This window comes from Larimichthys crocea, chromosome XXI (assembly GCF_000972845.2).
Source record: "Larimichthys crocea isolate SSNF chromosome XXI, L_crocea_2.0, whole genome shotgun sequence".
NCBI lineage: Eukaryota > Metazoa > Chordata > Actinopteri > Sciaenidae > Larimichthys > Larimichthys crocea.
The window spans coordinates 6,386,224-6,401,456 of record NC_040031.1 but is presented as its reverse complement, the minus strand read 5'-3'; the positions used below and the strand labels follow the sequence as shown (position 1 = coordinate 6,401,456).

General features: G+C 40.7%; 1 protein-coding gene across 4 annotated transcripts in view; it reads left to right on the top strand.

Annotated features, from left to right (window-relative positions):
* brsk2a (BR serine/threonine kinase 2a) overlaps positions 1-15,233 on the top strand; it is a 158,781-nt gene that overhangs the window by 104,047 nt on the left and 39,501 nt on the right. For all 4 annotated transcript variants that reach the window (XM_027272573.1, XM_027272571.1, XM_019278603.2 and 1 more), the window contains exons 3-5: positions 1,059-1,144; positions 3,874-4,014; positions 14,271-14,387. In XM_027272573.1, coding sequence (XP_027128374.1) covers positions 1,059-1,144; positions 3,874-4,014; positions 14,271-14,387 — 344 coding nt within the window. The remainder of the gene's footprint in view (positions 1-1,058; positions 1,145-3,873; positions 4,015-14,270; positions 14,388-15,233) is intronic.

Genomic DNA, 15,233 nt, shown 5'->3' with positions numbered 1-15,233 from the left:
AGGTGGAGGAAATGGATGAGCAGATAAAGCCCAAGCAGGGCAGGAAAGGAGCACAGGGGGGGCAGAAGATTAGCAGTGGCTTCTGTCGAAGTGGGTTCCATGCTGATTTTCAGTGGCAGCTGTGCATGCTGACTACAACCACCAGAGATGCTGACACAAATCCAAGCTGATCTGCTTGATTTTGGTAAAATTCAGCTTTTACCGGTTCTCACAGTGGGCTGTCTCTCAGCAGCTATGTAAGCTAAAAGAACTCAGGAACTTGTGTGGACTCAGCTGTCTGCTCATTCTGGACACAGCGTTATGTGTAGAGCCATTGTCTCCGACCGACTGCAGGAAAAAGTGCTTCCTCTGGGAGATGATGTACCAGAGTGGACATTTTGACCCCATTTCATCCACAGACTGTAAAAAAAGTGTTCAAATGTAGGATGTCTTGACAGGTTATTCCGCTTCGTGTTTCTTATCCAACCAAGCTGATTTATGTCCACCTGAAGCAAACCACTGGATTATGAAATGTGATTGGCAAAGTATGCAGCAGTGTTTGTTTTGTGAGAGCGGAGGAGGACACCGTTTTTGTTAAGATAAGACAAACACAACCTGTTTTTGCTTTAGTTTTTGAAGCAAACCATATTTTCCACCTGAGATAGCTGTGTTTGCTGGCCTGGATGCCAACCGGAGTGTGGTCAAAGCTTATCTCTGCCCTTTCTGCCAGTGGAAAATGCCAGTCAGCTCCTTTCATAGGTTTCCTTATTCCTCCTAAACCCTTGTGCTGGTGTTATTACAGATTGATGCCTCTCAGATTTGTCTCTCTAACAGTGACCTTCACAGGTAACCTCAGAAAAAGGATTGGCAAGAAAATTCATCGCAGGCTGTTTTGGGGTCATCCTGTGGTGCATCAGTTTTGGCAGCAGGGAAAGGAATGTTGCAGTTTAAGAGGGCAGATTAGGACAATTGGTCCTAGAGTGCTTTTCAGGAGGTTGATGTTACATTAATCAAATCTCTCTTTTCTCTCTTTCCCTCCCTCCATCTTATCTCTCCCTGTCTATCCCTCTCTCATACAGGTGGAGCGAGAAATAGCTATTTTGAAGCTCATAGAACACCCGCATGTTTTAAAGCTACATGATGTCTACGAAAATAAAAAATACTTGTAAGTATCACCATCTTTTCGTTTATATGTAATATAATAAATCATACCACACACCATAAATTATTATTTGTTTATAGAAATGAATATCATTACTACCAGGTGCTCTTTTGGATGCCTGAACAGTCACACTGATCATTTTAGAGCAGTTGTGATTGGTGTATTATGATTGGAGGGCAACAATGATAGCCTTGGAGGGGGCGGATGCTCCATAAGTATTGCCATGAAGCATTTTATTTGGTCACGCACGCCGGGGGACTGCTAATAGGGAGAGGAAGTCTCCGTAATGTAAACACCATGACATGCTTATCAGAGGCAACACCATTGCATTAAGAAACATTAGCCATGGAGGCTGGCAGCCGTATTAGTCTGCTGCAGCGGCTGCACAAAAACACACGTACGTGCAGGCACACACATAAATCTATTAGCTAAGTTTAACAGCAGTGAATGACAAGCCCATCAGTACTTTACAGCAGGTCTCGTGATCTACAGAGGACTGTTTGTCAACTAAATTCAATTAGTTGTCATCTTGAGCTTACAGGCCAAATGGGATCGGACATGCGGTACTCTATATGTCATCCGTTCAGATGATATGAATAGCAGAATATTGTGATTCATCCTGTAATTGGATTATTAAAATCACATTTTGTGCCCATTGCTTCATCACTTTTGGCAGCTGGTCACTAGTAGCGTCATGGAAGACGAATTGTTTTACATTTGTAAGCATCGCCAGTGACTGATGTGCCCTCATGTTTAAATTTATATCGTTTGTACTCTTACTTCTCGACTTAAAATCCAAACAATGATAGACATACAGCACGTTTTTTTTTTTTTGAGCTAGCAGTCCCAGAGCTTTTAAGATTTATTATGCCGTTGGCACAGATCCCACCGCAAGCTGTTTAAAGTACTGTGTACAAGAGGTGAGGGAGAAGCGGAAGCAGTTTGATACATAGCCTACCAATAATTTATTTATGGATGTTTCATTGCTAGAAATGAATGAATAATCACACCATGATGTTATAATATAAATTATGCCTCTGTGAATGAAAAATGCTCAGTTTAAGAGTACATGATGCGATGATGTTTGGAAGCAATAAAGCTAACAAGATTTAATGTCAAATGTATCGTTATTTGTAATGCAGGATCAAAATATATAGCAGTTGATTAAGCATCACAGTTGGGGGGAAAACATTAAATAAGACATTTAAAAAAGGATGAGACAAAATCTGTACAGCATAGGTTGAGATATCCTCAGTCAAGCATAGGTCTAAATGTGCTGATTACTACAATCCCCATAACACAACTTGGTAACATCTCTTTATTAGACCATACCAACCTGGTAAAGGCCTATTTAGTATTAGCTCCACGCCCCTTGTTATCACAGGCATTTGTAATCTAACCCTGGTGGCATAACAAGTTTTATTTTTGCAGCTTTTAAGAGCTCTCTTCCAGAATCACACACAATATTATACAACAGTTTTAATTGGTGCACTTGCACTATCAATGAAAATTAAACTGATGATGTGAAATCAGAGGAGTGCCTCTCTAAAATGACATTATACTAAAAACAGAGCAAACCGGTCATATTATAGAACTGTGTCAATTCTGACTAAGCTATTGAGGCTTTGCCCACTTTTCTGCCATTCAGGACTTAGGATTGTTTAGTGACATGCACGTGCTCCGTGGCCCAGTACAGTTTGCAACACTATAGTGTAATCAATAATACTGAAGAATTGCATGTGGACGCACACATCCACGGCAGGGAAGGGAGAGAGAGAAGAAAGAGAGTATTTCACCGCCTGTCTGAGTTTCAATTTGTCCTAGTGAAGATGGAGGGAGTTTCGGCACAGGATATACGAGCAGGGCAGTCCGGAGCAGAGGCAGGGCACTCTCAACCCATAGATACAGCTTTAGGTCTGGGTCAGCAGAGATTCATCTCCTCCCTGTCCCCTTGGAGCCCCAGAGCAGACTGTCTCCCTGGCGGGCCCAGCCACACAGGCTTGAAGGCCACCTGAAGAGTGTCTGTAAGAAATATGATGGCAGGGAATATTGTGTGTGGATGTAGGTTTGGAGGAGATAAAGGAAAGATATACAACACAAGTACTTTATATGTACAGCTAAGATATATCTCTCTTCCTTTTTCTTGTTTGACTTTTTCACTTGGTTAACCCAGCGCTGAGACAAAGACCGTCACAAAAGATTACAGTGTCTGTACCCTGGCAGAACTCACAAGCACCTAAATCTCTTATGGCCCGTTATATATATCCCTTAAGAGCTTTCACAGAACTTTTCCATCTTTCTGTAGTGTAATGCAACTATATCATCCCTCCTATGCCCCCTGTCAGAGATCAGGGTGTATTAGATATCAGAACCCTTCACATATATTATAATACACTGTTGGCATGCTTCACACTCTGGCTGGGGACAGCTTAAAGATGACAAAATGAAGAATAAACAGTCAACATGATATGACTTCGGGGAGATCAGATCATTGACTTTGGTTGTTTGTCTGTGTATAATGACTGTGAGGGAACTCTCTTTCCTACAGTGCTCCAATTCCTACAGACCCATGAGGTCAGCAGCTTTCTCCATTTCTTCAAGGACTTTTTCTTTTCACACAGGTTTTTGTTACTGCCTCTCCAAGTGGAATCTTCCTTGTGTGAAATCTGCTGCTCTTTCCCTTGTTTTATCTTCATTTCTTGGGCTGATTTTCCCCTCTCTCTTTTTCTCAGGTACCTTGTGCTAGAACACGTGTCAGGTGGTGAGCTGTTTGACTATTTGGTGAAGAAAGGAAGGTTAACACCAAAAGAGGCCAGGAAATTCTTCAGACAGATCATGTCTGCTCTGGATTTTTGCCACAGTCATTCCATATGGTAAGTGAAATGATCCACATACAAAAAGGACTTCTTTTAGCTGCTATTAATGTATATACTGTGACTGGTGAAAGGTATTGGTGAAGACAAGCGATCCCGCATGGAGATTTGTGAGGTTAAAACCCTAAAAACAACTTTACAATCTACATAAAATCACATACAGTGAAACAGATAAGACAACCGATAAACAACCATACCCAGGAGGTGTAACAAAATCAATTTGGTGGTCATACAACATTGAACAAATAATGAGTTCTCAAATAATGAATTTAAAAAAAGATACAGATTCTTCCTCAAGTGAATCTTTCAATCAGTTTATTCATAGCTTTGGAGTGCTGTTTAGTTTTCAAGCCAATGATTCAATATGGAGATTACAGAACTGAGGAAACTTGATATCGCTTGTAATGAAAGTGTTTATTTTCCCTCCGTCTTGAGGTTTCTCTTTTAACATCCAACTGAGGATGTCTGACACATATCGCCTCATATAATGGATACTCAGAATGAGTTAGTATGAGTTAGGAGCTAAACGGTTGTTTATCACGAAACATCTGACAGTGGTTTATTACAATGACAGTTTGAGGCAGATTGAAATACAGATGGTCCACTTCTTTTCCAGATAAATTTGCTCAGGAATAAGAGCTGAGCAGAAGGGACGTTTTTTTGTTTGTACACAGTACATTTGCTTCACTATGCTAGAGTCCATGTATTTGTAGAAATTAGCTTCAAGGTGGTAACTAATGTGACACATTGTGTTTGGCTTCAGGGTGTAATTTATCTGTTTACCAGCTCATAGACTAGAGGCATATATACTTCAGAAGTCAAACATGTCAGCAGGGACTGATTTGGAGCGCTCATTTTTGTGTGTGCTTGTGCGTGCGTGTGCGTCCCGTTTGTACGTCTGTGTAGTGTAACGTGTGTAATGTAGCTCCACATCCACTTTTGATCCTAAGGCAAAGAGTGAGTTTTTCTTTCCTCTCCAGAGAGAGTATGCCTTTGCTCTGCATTTTGCAGTGCCCGCAGAGCAGAGCACACGGACCATAGAGCAGAATGAGTTCAAGTGTATTTATTTATACTTTGGTCATCAGTGAATCTCCGTCGACTTTGCAGAAACTGGAATAAACAACCAAGCGATGAGAGAGGAACAAAAACACACCTGCATTCAGCTAATCAGTTCAGGGGTGTTCAGGACCCACCTGGATGGCCTGATCGTGCAATGCAGTAGATGCTTGGTAAAACTAGAGTACATGGAAATAAGAAAGCATTTTTTAGATCCGCATCAGTTTTTTTCTTGTTGAGAAAGCCCAAATCAAGGGTGCTGCTTTAAATGCAATTGTTTAGTGGAAAAGTGGGGTCACTCACAATGAAAACATGGTCATAATGCAGCATATTTTTAGTTGCTGCTCACAACACTATAATATTCACAGGCAGGGGGCTAAATATTAAGATATCACCATAAAACCCTGGCCTGATCATGGATGTGACACTACGACTGCAAGCCAGCCAGTCGGCCAGTGACTATAATTTATATGATTCCATCATAACGTTTGTGCCAAGGCTATTGTGTCGGGGGAGAGAGAGAGAGAAGCTTTTCTACTCTTCTCTGCACAGTCTAGCTTCCTGTTGATGATGAAGGGGAAAACAAGCTGGTGAAAAACAGTTCTGGTATAATATTAGCTAGAACCTGATGCTGAGTACTAAATGCCTGGGAGATAGATTTGCATAATGTAGCACGGGCAATTAAAAGGAAAGAATTAAACTGATTTGTCATGGAATGATTAGGCAGGGCTGAATTTATGTGATTTGATATGCTTTGTTTTTTCTGAGCAGTACAGTTTATAGAAGAGGCAATTACATTTTGGCTGCTGCTATTTAATAATAAAGCCATTGTGGGAGCTGTTGTACACAGTACGAGCTACTACATCCTCGTGTCGGAATTACTTTACATTTTACTGATTACTTCTGGATGAAGCGTTTGAGTTAATTTTATTGCTTTGAACCATCTAGCAGGTGGATGATGGATTCTCAGAGAGAACTGAAAAAACGATAACTCTTGCACCACTGGAAACAGAGCAAAACTGTCCTACCTTGGGAAATGAAAGATAGAAGTCTTATATCAGTAGGTGTAAATAAGATTAGGCTAATTATGAGAAAGCGTCTGGGAGTGACATGAAGTGATTATCACACCTCTCTTGTAGTAAGGTTCACAGCAGATTGAACTTTGCCTTCCTGTTTTCTTTTGCAGCTGTCTCTGTGTCTTAGTTCCACAAATTCTTTCTGTAACACTCTTGAAAATGTCGCCTTGTAAATCTATCATGAGGAGGATTATTTGGGAATGTTGCTGCACCCACTCTCCCTCCTCCCAACTTCAATTAGGGGCAAACAGACAGACAGACGCAGCCTTTCTCACCTCCGTTCCATTCCCGCTAATGAGATCCCAGCATCCCCTCAATAAAAAAGCGTTTCAGCAATCATTTCTTCCATTTTTGCCTGTCTGTGCCGGGGACCTACACAGGCCATTATAAGTGCTCCCTTTTCTCTGTGATTCACCATGCAGAGGGGGGGTAAACACATGCTCCTCAACCCTCCTTTTTCTGCTGCACACCTCCCGTTTTCACATCTTCTCATCGCCACATGCTTCCGCCCTCCGCCCACGTCCTATCCCCAAATATATCGCTTGAGCCAGAGGGATGTGAGTCTGGATATGAATGAAAGAATGTAGAGGGCTGTTTATGACTCAGAGTTTCCTCTGCTGATTCCGATTGTGCTCTGATTTAGGCAGAGTTTTCTTTTTACGTGGAGGAGGAGAAAGGGACAAAGTGAAACTCACGGGGATAGCTGACGAGGGAGATGAGGCAAAGATAGGCAAGGGTAGGATGAAAAACAGACTGGAAAGGAATTGTCAGTAAAAGATATTTATAATGAATTCCATGACAGTGAGAGAAAAACCTTCATTGTATATTAATAAAGACCCTGTGTCTAACTATTCCTCCCTCTCCTCCTCACTAATGCATGTCTTGTGTTTAGATATTATTTTTTTAAGTCTGCAGTGTGTGATCTGTAAACGTATGACTCAGATACTGAGATACTCTGACTTGACGGACTAGTTAGAGAGATGGCAGCACAACCTATATTTAATGATATGATATTTTATTGATTCTTAAATAAATATTTCTCCTTCACTCTCTCTGTGGGGATGTCAAAGATCAGTGTCAGCCTGCTTTGACCTGCTGTTTATTACTCAAGGTCACAATAATGAATGGCTTCTTCAAAGGTGTAGTATATTCATGCACATAATTCACTGAATTGTTTACCTGAGAGGGAATCCCAACAACAGCTGCAGCTGCATCTTGTCAGTTTTGACATTCAACAAAATACACATCCGCTAAACAGTATACACCCTCCAGAGAAGCCGATGTGGCAGTCTGCCACGACTGCAAACACCCAACTGAGACACAGATTGATTGAGAGGAGTAAAGTGTATTTTCCTTGAACGCTTGACACAGCTGCTTGTCTGTTTTCCCAAATTTTGAACCATATTAACAGATGCTGAGAGGTTGAGTTTAGACAAAAAAAGATAAGGGGCTATAATTTGTTTAACATGTGTCATTATCTACACATTTGTTTTTACCTTTTTTATACTTGAACCTATCATGGAAAGCATGGCAACCACTGCATGCTCTGATTTCCTGTGATAAACTGAATGTACAATGTTTCTATTCTCATGTGAGCAATGAAGATATATTGTATTGATTTCTGAAGCCACAGTGAGACTATAGCCAGGATTGAAGGTCAAATGAACCAGGGTTGACACCAAACACCCCTGTATAACTCTCCAACTCTCATTTTGTCCACCCACTCCCATCACACCACGCCACTTTCTTTGTGTGACCATCCACAGAAAAGATTGCACACTATGTCCTCTTCCTCACCCGTTTGTTTAGTAATGACTCTTTAGTAATTCTCCTTGTAACCCAGTTAACTTTATGTCTGTGTGTTTAATAGAAAGTGACTGTGTGTGGGTTAGAGATAAAGACTATCTGTCACACTAAGTGACTCCAAACATTCCACCAAGTAAGACAGGGATTGCTATTACACCCTGGAAATAAACCCTGTCCTTCAAGCTCATAGCTTCATCATACATGCATGTGCACGCACACACACACACACACACTCATACGCACACAGTCACACGTCCGCTTGTCCCTGACACTCATGTGCCCGTTATTGCTGCCACCTACATGTGCACAACAAACACCTGGTCCTAAAGTCACATTAAACCCACACAGTGGCGTAATAATGTACATCATCCACATCCACGTCTCTTTTTCACTGTGTCTCCCACCTCCATAATTAGCGGCTTTATTCCTCTCTTTCAGGGACTCAGACAGCCAAATGCATCTGTCTATGCCATCACTTGCTTATAGCTCCACAGAGGGAAATAAAGCCAGCCACAGGTCTTTTTATTTGAGCAGCATTTATCTCTTGTTTATGGCTGATTTTCTACCATGGCACGTAATTGTGCATTAAAACAGTGATAAATAGTCTATACATTATATTTGATAATTGACAAATATAATGGTCTTTTATCTCACCGACCCATAAATATAAACATAAATGTCTTTAGTTATGACATTGTGTGCACCCTGTTCTTCTTCAATAGTTTAATGGGACCAGACTGGAAAATTAGCCTCACCACCTTGAATATTGTCATAGAAGTAGTGGATGGAAAGCAACACTTATTCACCTTAATCTTTGAAAGTTCTTCACTGCGGTTTCTTTTTTTCGTGTGTTTTAATGTTTCTTATATGTCAACCTTCACCCCCTGTATGTCCATCACTTTATCAATAGCAGCACGTGGCCTTGTGGCTGTTTGTGGCTGTTTGTTGACATTCTTAGGAGAGTTTCTCCAGATGACAGTCTGTCTGTTTGCCTCCCTACAGAAAGCCTGTACTTATAGCCTATCATCATTACGGCTGATGGCCGCTAACAACACAGAGTAGAAATTCTTTTTTTTCTCTCACTCTCTCTCGCCCTCTTTCTCTCTTGTCTTTTAACACTCTCTGATATTTTCCTCTCTTGCAGAGCCAGTTAAAGCATTGAGGTGTAACTGGGTGAGAGGAGGGAAGCTGATGTTGAGAGATGGAATGGTGACATGGAAATGGGATAGGTAAAATGGGTATGGAAAATGGAGCGGGAGGAGAGAGAACGTAAAGTAGTAGGCTGGTTTATGGCACTTGATCTAGGGGGAATGGGCTGGTGGTTGTAAGGGGAAGTGTACAAACAAGGGGAAGGCTGGTTAAATGATGGAAGTGAATGATGGAGTAAATGAAAAGTAAAATATGGCAGTGAAGAGGAAGAGAATTAAAGTTTAAGATATTGAAGACAAATGTATAGGTATAAGTAATGATAGAGTATTTACTTTTCTAATTTCCAAGTCATGCAATGGACTATTTTAAGATGAATTATGCACCACCATGGCTATGTGTATTAGTGCCTGAAGTTGCTTTGGGCTAATATCTATGCCACTCCTTCACTCCAATGGGTTTTTGACAGTGTGTCTGTTTATTCTGCCTTGAAGGTCCACTGCTCATCCTATCTTCTCCAGTCAAACTCTTATGGACTAATAGCAAATGCTGGGTTCCACACAGATTTTGCACAACAAAGCAAATCGTTTGTTTATTACCGATCTAGCCATCATTGTAATCCCACTTTTTAGTCACTCCATTACACGCAACAATACAACTTATTCAGTGTTGCTCCAAACCCACAGGAATAGATAGATCTTATAACCAGTTACTGAAGGGGCAAACATCTTCTATGTTAAAAAAAAATCTCCTTCTTCTCAATTCTAATCCAGTTCAAATGCAAATTACACGAGAGAAGACTACTGAAATGTGTAGGGCACCAGTGTAAAGAGGCAATAAGTACTTTAGCTATCTAAGTGAATTTAAAAGATCATGATGAGGATGTGATTAGTGTAACAAAGGTGATTTGATGTGAGAGATTTTAGCACTGACTAGAGGGAAATCTCTGCTGAAGACTGTTAATACAGTCAGACAATATCGAGAGCACAGGCAATAGACGGTGGTAGTTCAGTAACTATTGCTTATTCTTATATTACTTTGTGTGATACTTTTTTGTACCTTCATTAGCCCACTATGGTTTTATAATCATTGTCACAAGGAGCAATGATTGTATGGTAGAACGGCAGAACATAGTGGATATTTTTTTAGACAGGCATCTGCAAATTAGCATTAGCTAGATAGCTCATATATGTTCATTTTTGCTATTGAACACTTTTTAAATAAGTTGTCATTAAATAAATATACATAAATAGTCAGTGCAGCCTATGTGTAATTTCTTCATGGTGCTTTAATATCATAGCTAACATGTTAATATGGTTAGGATGATGGAGTCAAGGCCATTGTCAGTCCATGCACTCGGCCATGCTGTTTTATCAGTGCCTTGAACAGATTTTCTTTCAAATGATGTCCATTGGTTTTTTAACTTGGCTACTTTGAGGAAGAAAAAGACATAAACTACAGAATAATATAGTAGCAAAATTCTAAACACATTCACGAATCGCTTGCTTTCAGCAAAATGCATTTCCATTAGACAGCAAAAAAAAAGGGCAAAAAACTTTATCTTTCTCATCCCTCATTGCTCTTAATACACTATTAACCCCATTGGCTAATGAACAATCGTGCCCACTGTCTACCACTTCTAAGTCAGCAGTCAGAATGTCCTCTTTTGCTAATGTGATAGAATATTAGCCTAAAGCTTTTTTGGTGAATGTGCTTGGTCTCTCTCTAATTGGGTCAACAGATGCCTAAAAAGTTTGAGAGAAAAAAGAAAAGATAGAAAGAGGAGGATGACACAGAGGTGTGCCGGAGGCTAAATGGGTGTATTTCAACCCACAATAATGGTTAAAATCCCCACTCCAGCTAACAATAATGGTATCAGGATAGCTTTAGTGCTTCATAAAAATGCAAAAACACGTGTGCTATTTTCCAGGCATGTTAATATGTCAAAAAGATGCATTTGAGCCATTAGTGTTAGTTTCAAGTGTTCGGGTTTAGTTAATTAGTGCCACATATCTTGTGATAACACAAGCCTAATGAGAAGCAATATTAAACACTGTGTATGTCGAATGTGTCACATTAGGAAAAGTATTTTCCTTGAACTGGAGAATTTAGTTACAGAGCTGCTCATCATGATAAACATGTCTGGCAAATTATAGGGATGTGAGCCCCAAAAGGACAGACCCATTACAACCTCCTGTAAAACATAACACATCAGCATAATACGTGCAAATGATCACAGGCAATTAAGAGCTTGATGTTAGATTGTAAGAATCATGTCTAACAGTCCCACTGGGGTGTAAACCTTGCTCAGACAGCATGAAAGACACACAAGTGTATCCTGTAAATTACACTGAACGGCATCCTAAGAGCTCGGTGCATATTTAAGTGTGAGGCCTGTGCCACAGATCAAGGTAGAACTGTGTACATATAACATGATGGATGACAATAGTCAGCCTTAAATAGTGACCGTCCTTTGTTTTTTTCCTATTTCTTTTCCTGTCCTGTTTTCTATATGGGCCGAGCATAGCACTAACATTTATATAATTTCATTTACCGCACAAAACACCTGTGCAAAAATAGCACACATTCATGGCATTTAGAGTGTTTTGTAGAAAAAAATGCATTAGTCCAAGACTGGCCTGCGAGCTACTGCTGCACAGCTTCCATATTTATGGAAAGAAAAACTACAGTTACATTTGAGCTCATTGCAGCTGTTTAACAGCATCTCTCTTCCCGTATGACATATGAGTGCAACACAGAGATATCCCTGCTGCAAGGCCTGCTGTGTGAGCAAGATTACAGTAGCGAAGTGCAGCCTAATGTGTCAGAGAGGCAGTTTAATGTCCTATTATGGATACCAGGGTCCTGACAACCAATAAAGCATCCAGATGCAATTTGTCCTCTCGATGCTGTTGGTGGATAAATACGCTTTTGCCTTCTTTCTTTTGTGGATCGGTCTCTTGAGGCCTGGCTCTTTGTGTTTTACATGTGACAGGCCTGCATTTAAACAATGTTTATGCGATTTTTATAGGTCTTTTAGGTAACGATTTAGTATGCTTTTTTGCATCTGAGGGTGACAGTTCAAGAGTAGTTAGATATTTATGACTGTGCTGAGGCTGTGGTTCTCTGATTGGGGTCTGTTAGGATCAGGAGGTTGACTCTCCCATCATGTCAATAGTCAACAATGTTTAAACACTGTCTTTAACACTAGCCACAATCAGCACTGTCATTATCTCTGCTGGGTGTAAGCCTGGAAGCGATCATGCATTTGGTCTTCTCGCATACTACTGGACCCATCAGCCTAATACTGAAGACCTTGTGGTGGTGGTGATTCACTTTTTTTTTTTTTTCAAAAACCTTTCACACCACTCTTTGCTCCTCTTTACCAGCCAGCAGCAGCACAGTACTTGTCATTTTATGTGTTATGTGTCACCACATAGCAAAAGACATTTCTGGCAATTGTCTTTGCTAAAAATAAGGCTTACCTATTTTCTTGCAGGACCACATTTTGGACATGGATCAAAAACTGACATCCAAAAAACTGGAGCATCTGCAGATTAATTCCATAACTCATATGTTATAATCCACTAAAATAAGGCATGATACGAGATGAATAAATGTTCATTTTTGTTAGCTTTGTCACCAGCCTGACTGTAAAATGATTACGATCCATTCAGAGGCAAAGTTGTAGTGCCTTCACTATAGTAGTCTCCTAGTTGCTGCTGCTTTTGTCAGTGATGTCACACCAAATTATATCTAACATGCTTTTAACATCTTCTGGTCCCTGTAGCTACAAAGTTACTGTTTGACTTTCTGTCATGTTTAACCTCCCGTCACAAGTGATTTGTAACTTTCAGCTGTCTTAAACAGTTTGTTGCCGGGAGAATCATTATTTTTTAAATTACCGTTTAATCAGGCATGTTGAAGAGGAATACTTCCGTATACAGTACTATAGGGAGACCTATACACATTCCTCAGAGATGCCCAGCCTCACACTGGCATCCCCTGGGCAATTGGGGTTGTTCCTTTTAGTGTGCTTTGACAATATTAGTTAAAAGACCAACTCTCAGGCTACTGACATCAGTGGCAAATGATGGTTGTGTGAATTGACAAACTGTTTTAGATGCTATCTGTGTTTTATTTCAATTATGGCAGGGATCGCAGAGACTGCCAGTGTGATAACAAACCAGCTGGCAGCTAATCCCTCAGGACAGAAAGCGAGTTGTACAGCAGCTGATGTCATCTAAGGTTAAACGTCCATTGTGATGAGGCACTCTTCAAAGGCAGACACATGCAGCTATTGTTCCTCTCTCCTTTCTATCATTAGTTTAAAGAGAAGATGAAAATCTTGTTCGTGACATGCTGACAGCCCTGTGGCTCCATAACTTTCACCCCCAATTACAAAAATCACAGAGGGAAGTAAGAAGGTACCCTGCATTATGTAAGAATGTAGAAAAGAAATATGGATAGATATCAGTGCGTGCCCATGCATAGACATCACATATGTATGATAAAATACAACCCTGAACCTCAAGAGATGTTAAATGCAGGATAAAATACTAATGCTGCTCTGCTTTTGAACAATCACTCATCAAAAATGAGTTTTTAACCTCCGACACAGCAACAGCATACGTGATATGAGAAAAACGTTCATCTAAATGGTCCTTTTTAGCTAGGGAGACGATGTCCGCTGGATATTATCCCCCTCACTGTGTTTAGTGATAATGAATGGCAGCTAATGAACTCCTCCTCTGTGGCGGGCTCCCCTTGATGCCCTTTGCTCAGCTAGTTTGCTGGTGGCTGTCTGGGAGATGAGAGGAAGGGGATGAGGGGCAAAAGAGGGAGGGAAACAGAAGGAGAAAAGGACACAGCAGGGGGCTGTCACACCTCGTACTAGCCTAGAACTGAGGTGGGAGGCCCTTAGTTTCAGCATGGGCTGATCAAAGAGAGAGGTTGTTGCAGAGAGGAGGAGGTCGCTCGGTAACCGGTTAAGATGCTGAGTTGTTCTCAGTTGCATTCTTGGATGTGGATCCAAGCTTGATCCACAGGTGTTTGATAGGCCTTCAGGAGTGCCTTTTCATTTCACATCAGTTGCACTAGTTTATATGACTTAAGAAGAGGTCTTTCATGTTTCATTAACTGGTTTATCTTTTTCATCTCACTATCTTTCAGCCACAGGGATCTGAAGCCTGAGAACCTGTTGCTAGATGAAAAGAACAACATCAGGATAGCAGACTTCGGCATGGCCTCCCTTCAGGTTGGAGACAGTCTGTTGGAAACCAGCTGTGGGTAAGTATTATATAGGACTTTGTGATGCATATTTTCTAATGCAATGTCTGAACAAAGTTTAAGACTATAAGAATAAAGGTAAAAATGGGTCATAATGGGAAGGTGCATGGAGTTGCTGATATGCAACAGAGAGAAACAGAGAAGAGACTGAAGATGTAACAGAGAATGATGAGTGGAGCCATCAGGCTCTCTGCTAGGTGCCATGTTCTCAAAGCCTCTCTTATCGCACAGTGTTGATCTCTTGGGGAGAGTCTGTTGGTGTCGCTCACACAGAGCGCTATCTGGCTGTGAGCATGGCCAGGGCCATGGCCACACATTACTGCTCTCCATCTCCTCATATTTGACTCTGGGTTTTATGACCTGGCAGTCACGACCACGGCAGGCCCATCAATCTTACGACTGTAATGAATTTGCTCGCAGGAAAAGTCACTTTCAAAGTCTTTTGAGTCTGATCAACCATGTTGTGGGAGTTTTTTTTATTTAACCCTGAAGGGTAGTGAACAGTGCACAGGGTCACATTTGTCAATAAAAGAAGCAGCATAGTCGATGATGGTTTACTTTTCAGCTCCGGGTTCATAAAATCACAGAAAACTGATGAAATGTCAACACATAAGCCGAGTCAACCATGAATTAAATTCACATTGATGAAGCAAATTAGCATTGTTTTATTTTTTGATTCTAGTCAAAACACATATAGAACATAGCAGATTATGTGATTCATATATGGAAAGCTTTATACAAGACTAAACAATTGACTTGAAGTTTAAAAACCAATGGGAGTCACAGAATGTGTCCCTCAGAGTTGGTGCGGATTGATATATCTGTAGATTTAGAAACATATCTGCT